The following is a 6480-nucleotide window of genomic DNA, read 5'->3' as shown; positions in this document are numbered from 1 at the left end:
CGTCCAGTCTCAGGGACGGCTCGGCGTCTGGACGTGCCACCTTCGCTTTGCACAGAGCGCGCCCGGGACCCCTGGGTACCCGCCCAGGGTGGCTCCTGCCTGCACCCGTCTATCCTGGCCCAGCTCTCGCGGGCTGGGGGCCTCGTTCCTGCCCTTCCCGGTGCCCTGCCCAGCCTGTCCCCAAGCCGGGTTCCAGGAAAGCCTGCGGTGCCCCGTCTTCTGTGCACTGAGAGATGGACTTTGACCCCGACGCTCGCCTCACTGTTGCATCTCGTTCACACCTCTGGCCCCACACCTCCCGGCTCCTGCTTCCAGAAGGTTCTTCATAGCACACAGAGACTTGCCTTTTGGGCCACACGCTCCCCGGTGAGCCGAGGGGGTGGCGCCCACGCCCGTCCCCCCGCGCCCAGCCTGGCTCCAGGTGGGGGAGGACCTGCCCCCCAGAAGCCCCTCTGCCTCCATTCCATCGGCCTCTGTGGACTAAGTGGGCTTATTGGGGTTTTATTTGTTTTGTCGTCCCGCCTCTCCACCACCTTGGGGAAGGCCAGGCCCGGCCCCTGGGGTTTGCACAGCATGAAGGTGGTGGGAAGTGAGAACTGGGGGTGGGGGCCAAGTCGGCCTCAGCAGAAGGGGCTGCACCCCCAGAAGAACCCCCCCCAAACCTGAAAAGGATAAAATGGTGACTTAGGTGGGCAGCGCCCACAGGGCAAGGCTTCCAGGTCCCTCCCTGGCGTCCAGCTCCAGGCAGCAGCCTCCCTGTGAGCAGATTCGGCAGCCTTGGGACCAGGCCCTGCAGGGAAGCTGTCCTGGGGGAGGGTTTCCTGGGGTCAGGGTGGCTTCCCCTCCCCTTCTCCTTAAAGTAGAAGCCTGAGGACTGCACGTGTTGGGGGCAGTTTTCCAAAGTGTATCGTTTCTAAGCCTTTGAAGCTATCTCTGCATAACCCTGGACATCAGGAGCCTTCTGGAAATTGCCATCCGGGCGCCAAGGGTGCGTTGACACCCTCAGTTCTGTGTCAGCACTTCTGATGGCATCTTCTGCCAGATGCAGCCGCGGGGGCCAGGCCAAGGCTTCTGACTATGCAGTGCGGCAGCCGTCTGGGTGCTGCCGGTCCTCTGAGCTGAGGCTGCGGTGACACTTGGCATCAGTGGGCCTGGGACCCTCGAGGCACCGGCTGAGCCCCCGAGTCAGCCAGGCTCTATATATCTGCACCTGTTCCCCCAGTGCCCACCTTGTCCCTCCCTGTGCCCACCTTGTCACTCCCCCGTGTCCACCTGTGCCCGCCTTGTCCCCCTCTTGGGGGACACACGAGTCTTCCCACAGGACCAGCGGGGACGGCGCCGGGCACCAGCAGATCCCAGCCCATCTGCAGCCCCACCTCCGAGAGAGGTGCACTTACTGGCCTGGCCTGTCTGGGGCACGGTCACGCCATCCCTAGTATAGGAGATGAGAAGGGTACATGGATGGGGACGTGGCCTTGCTCCACACAGACCCTTGGGTTGGGTGGGCATGGCAGCTGGTGCCCACGGCTGGCGGGCAGGGGTGCTGCTAGTTGAGACCCTCTTGGCAGTGGTAGACACCAGCTCTGACCACCTGGAGTGACCACGGAAGGCCCAGCAGGCGCATGTCGGGGCACATCAGAGATGGGTGGCAGGGCATGGGCGTGGGGTGTGGACCTGAGAGACGAACCAGGTGGCAGGGCCAGCGGCCACAGTCAGGGGCCCTTTGCTCCGACCCTGACCCTGACCCTGCCGTCAGCCTGATGGTTCCTTCAAGTCTGAGGTTCCCAGGAGGGACCACCAGCCCAGCTCTGAAGCAGGTGTCTTGCCCGGGTGAGGCTGTGCCATCTGGGGCTCCTCCCGGGAGGAGACCCAGGGTATCTGCTGCAGCCATCCTCATGCTTCACAGGCAAGAAGGTGCTGGAAGCCGAAGCAGCCAACAGACCTGGGGTCTGGCCCTGGGCCCCCTCCCGCACTCCCATTTTGTGTTGGTCCCTGTGTGGTGCAGGGACACAGCACCCCATACTGGCCCCCAGTCCATCAATACTCAGTTCCTCGAGGGCCAGTCTTTCCCAGGATGATAGGGGCAGGCTGGTCCTGGGGGGTGGTCAGGGGAGGCTTTTCAGAGGAGGCGGCAGCTGAGAGTCTGAGCGGGAAACGGTGCTCACCCAGAGAGGGGAACAGGGTGGCGCCCCCTCCACGGAATATTTTAGCACGCTGAGGGTGGGCCTGATGCCGTGGCCCTCACAGCCCATAGTTTCTCGTGTTCAGAGGAGAACTTGGCACCCGGCAGTGGCCGGCTTGGTTACAGTTCCTGACAGGAGCGCTCAGCCACAGTACTGGGACCAGCAGGTGGCCCTGGCGGGGGACTGGGAGGGTCCAGGTGAAGTCCAAGTGGGGCTGTCTCGGGTTGGGGGGCGCCATGCTGTGGGCGGGAGAGGGGCAGCCACTCCCTGCTCTGCCCTCTTGCTCCCAGCCAAGTGGGCAGAGGATGGCTGAGTGCCTTGTGGGCCTGCGCTGGCCCTCCCTGGAGGGAGGCTGCCCCCGTGAGCCCACCCGGCACCCAGGCCCCCTGTTCCTCCGGGCTTTGGGCATCTATCGGCAAGTCAGGAGCTGGCAGGGAGCTGTGCTCCGACCTTGAGGCAGCTGCCAAAGCAGTGGCAGGGGCAGCTCAGCTGCATTTTGCAGGGACAGTGGATGGGGCCACCAGGACGAGGGGAGGAGGTTGCTGGCCGGGGAACAGCTGTCGGGTCGGGGTGGGTTGCAGCTGGCCGGGTGTGTGGGGGAGGGAACCTGTTAGGGGAGGGTGTGAGTCGGGGCAGTCTTCCCAGGCAACGGCTGGCCCTGTTCCCAAGGCTTCTGGGGCAGGGCAGAGCTGAACACACCTCCCTGCAGCCTCCCCGCCCACCCCAGGGGCAGAGCCAGGACCTGGCTTGGTGGGGTCTCTTCTCTGGGCTTCCTCCGAAGGAAGGAAGGGGTTAACTGGCCGGATGAGGGTCAGTGGAGGCCTGGGCTCCTCCTCCTTGCCCCCTCCCCCGCCTCCAAGAGCCTTCCCAGCAGGTGTTGGGGATCTGTTTAATTACTCCTACAAACCCCCAGGCGAGGCGGGGGTGCTGACGAGGGGCTGCGGTGCCAGCGGTCTGCTCAGCAGCAGAGGCGCAGAGCCTTGCGGAAGACGGTCCGGAACTCGGCGTTGAAGATGGTGTAGATGACGGGGTTGAGGGCGCTGTTGACGTAGCCCAGCCAGGTGACCGCGCTCACCAGCCGCGGGGGCACGGCGCACGTGGGACACAGCGCCCGGGAGATGTGCACGACAAAGAAGGGCGTCCAGCACAGCAGAAAGGCCCCTGGGGGGCGGGGTTGGGGCTGCCGTGAGCGGCTCCCTGCCACGCCCCCCGCCCTGGGCGCCGCCTCACACCCTGGGCGCTGCAGTCTTCCCCTCTGCCCACGTCCCCAGGCCGGTACCCACCGACCACCACAGGCAGGACTCTCATAGCTTTGCGCTCCCGGCCCGTGATCTTGGCGCGTCTCCTCCTGCGGGCCCGCAGCGGGGGTTCGGCCGGCATGGCGTCCCGGGGCACGACGGCATCCGAGGCTGGGGCGGCATCGGGGGGCGGGGCGGCATCGGGGGCCGGGATGGCGTCGGGGGGCGGAGGGGCGTCGGGGGGCGGGGCGGCATCGGGGGCCGGGATGGCGTCGGGGGGCGGCGGGCCGGGGCCGCTGGGGCGGCGGGGCGCACGGCCGTGCAGCTTGGCGCGGCGGGCTGCCTCCCAGCGCCGAAGGCCCCGGAACGTGGCCCAGTAGAGCAGCAGCATGAGCGGGCAGGGCAGGAAGAAGGAGCACACGGACGAGTAGACCACGTAGTCGCGGTCCTCCAGGCGGCACACGGAGGGATCGCGGCTGCGCGCGTCGTTGAGGCCGCACAACACGGGTGCCGCCACCGCGGCCGACAGCAGCCACGTGGCGCCGATGAGCAGCAGCTGCCGGCCGCCGCGGCCCTGGCGGTTGTAGCGCAGCGGCACGGCCACCGCTGCGAACCTGCGGGGAGCGTGGTGAGGGCGGCGGGGCGGGGCGGCCCTACAGGGTCCGGGGCGGTGGGGGCGGCCTACCTGTCCACGCTGATGGCGCACAAGTTGAAGATGGAGGCCGTGCACAGCATGACGTCCATGGCCATGAGCGCGTCGCAGAGTCCGGGGCTCAGCAGCCACACGCCGCCCTGGACCTGGGCGCAGGGAGGGGCCCCGTAGCAACAACAGACACAGGACGCTACCCTCCCCCAGCCGCCTGCCCAAGCTGTCTTTCTGACCCCCAGTGGTCCGGGAGCAGAGGGGGCTGAATATGGGGGTGGGGGAGGGGAGTGAGCCGGAGACAGCTGGGCAGTCCTGCCCGCCCCCAAGCTGGGGGCCAAGAGGCGCCCCCCTTCCTTTCTCTTAGAACTGAGAAAGGCCTTGGGGGGATCCTGGGGGGCATAGTCACCTGAGGTCTGTGATCTCTGATGCTGTGGGGCTCAGGATACCGTGGGGCCCCTCCCTGCGCAGGTGGGGACCCTGCGGCCCTAGAGTGTAAGGCCAGCACCCCATCCCTGCCCCCCGCCCCCGCAGACAGCTAAGAGTCAGTGTCTGCGGAAACTCGCTCTCTGGGCCTCTGGACGGGTCATTTCACTCCTGTCCCCTCACCCGTAAGAGAGGGCGAGGATGGCACCCACAGCATTGTTACAAAGTCAAGTCCCCGGCAGCGTGCCCGGCAGTCCCACCAAGGGCAAAGGAGCAGACAGCCGCCCCCCTCTAAATCCCCTCCTGCTGATTTGGGGCGATTAGGAGCTTAAGAGCCGTCACTGTGACGTCTGTCTGCGGCTCGGGGTCGGGGGGAGCGGCAGGTCATGTCTGTCCTTGTCCTCCTAGCCTCTGCCCCAGCCCTTCCCAGACTCACTGTGTCCACCTTAGAAAAACCAAGCCTCCCCTCCCCCATAGCCCAGGACGCTGTGTCCCCAACTCAGCCCTAAGCAGCTTTTCTCTGCCCAAACTGCAGAGTGGACATGGCTGGCACTAAGGGGGACCGACCCAAGGGCCAGACCTGCTCTGGGGCTGGAGGCTCCTGGGCCCAGGTCCTGGCAGGGGCTCTGGACCCCACACCTGCGCCTTCCCTTGGTTCCACTGTCAGGCCCGGGTGTCCCCTCGCTCCAGCTGTGCTCACTGCCCTGCAGCTCCTGGCAGCTGAGCGTCCCTCCTGCTGGGAGCCCAGTCGGTGCGTGAGTGAGGGTCTCCTGCCCTGGAGTGTGCTGGTGTGTGCACGCCTGTGGTCCTGCCTGGCTGTGGTCCTGCCTGGCTGTGGTGTGGCCTCGTGCAGTGACGTGTGTGTCTCTGTGCCCCGGGGGAGCCGGCATAGGGGTAAGCCTGAATCTGCCTGTCTGTACAGGATCGGCGGTGCCAGCTCCATGCTCACCCTTCCACCCTCTACACCTGGCTCCCCTGGGGGAGTGGAACCCGGCTGAGGGGGCTGAGTGGGGGGCTGGACTGCCAAAGTCGCCTGTTTCTGGGGTCTCTGCTTGAAGGACAGAGGCATCTCTTGGGTAACAGACACCAAGACAGAAAGGGAGAAGAGAAGAGAGGGGCAGAAGAGGGAGGGCGGACAGACAGCAAAGCGGGCAGATGGACAGCGAGATGGGGGAGGGGAGTGAGGCTCGGAGGTGCTGGAGGCTCCGGTCGTCCTGGGACCAGGCGCGGCCCCCAGCTCGAGGCTCCTGAGAGGCCAGGCGGCAGGGTCACGCTGGGTCCTCGGTGTGGCTCGGCACAGGGAACAAGGAGCAGGTGAGGGTGCGCGTGCGGTCGCGACGCGGGCTCACCTCGGAGTAGACGAAGAGAGGCAGCACGAGCAGGGCGAGCAGGAGGTCGGCGGCCGCCAGGCTCACGATGAAGTAGTTGGTGGGCGTCTGCAGGGCGCGCTCGGCCGCCACGCTCACGCACACGAGCGAGTTCCCTGCGAGCACCACGCCGATGAGCAGCACGCCCCCCGCCAGCGCCGCCGCCGCCCCGGGGCCCCCCGCGCCGCCGCCCGTGCCGGGCCCGCGCCCAGCCAGCAGCCCGTCCGCGTCCGCGGCGCTGCGGTTCCCCATGGCGCACGACCCCGCGCGCCCCGGCGGGTGCTCAGCACCGCGGACAGTGCCCAGGTCGGGAGCCGGAGCCCCGCCCCTCCGGCCCGCCCAGCCTGGTCTTAGTCCCGCCCTGTCCGCCCGGCTCGATGGACCCCGGGGCGCTCTAAGTTGCATCCAGTCTTCGCCCATCTTGGACTTCTGCGCTCCGAGAGACCGGCAGGTGGCCAAATGCAACGTCCCAAAGCGACCCGAATGAAGCGATGTGATTGGCACGGGCGGGCCCAGCATCGCTCTGCGCCTGGAAGGGTTGGGGGGCGACGCGCTGGTCTGAGCCCCGAGAAACCGACGGGGATGGAAGGTCGGGCCGACCATCCCTCGAGACTCGCGGGCGC

The 6480-nt window shown here is 67.3% G+C and overlaps 1 protein-coding gene across 1 annotated transcript; it reads right to left on the bottom strand.

Moving 5' to 3' along the window:
• Nucleotides 1-3141: 3141 nt before the first annotated feature.
• DRD4 (dopamine receptor D4) lies at nucleotides 3142-6109 on the bottom strand (the record flags this gene model as incomplete). The annotated part of the gene is made up of 4 exons (XM_079709303.1): nucleotides 3142-3344; nucleotides 3467-4035; nucleotides 4107-4219; nucleotides 5840-6109. The coding sequence occupies 4 exons, from the start codon at nucleotides 6107-6109 to the stop codon at nucleotides 3142-3144; spliced, it is 1155 nt and encodes a 384-aa protein (XP_079565429.1).
• Nucleotides 6110-6480: the final 371 nt, after the last annotated feature.

The sequence above is a fragment of the Hyperoodon ampullatus genome (assembly GCF_949752795.1).
Source record: "Hyperoodon ampullatus genome assembly, chromosome: 7".
Lineage (NCBI taxonomy): Eukaryota > Metazoa > Chordata > Mammalia > Artiodactyla > Ziphiidae > Hyperoodon > Hyperoodon ampullatus.
This window is presented reverse-complemented; position numbering and strand designations above follow the sequence as displayed.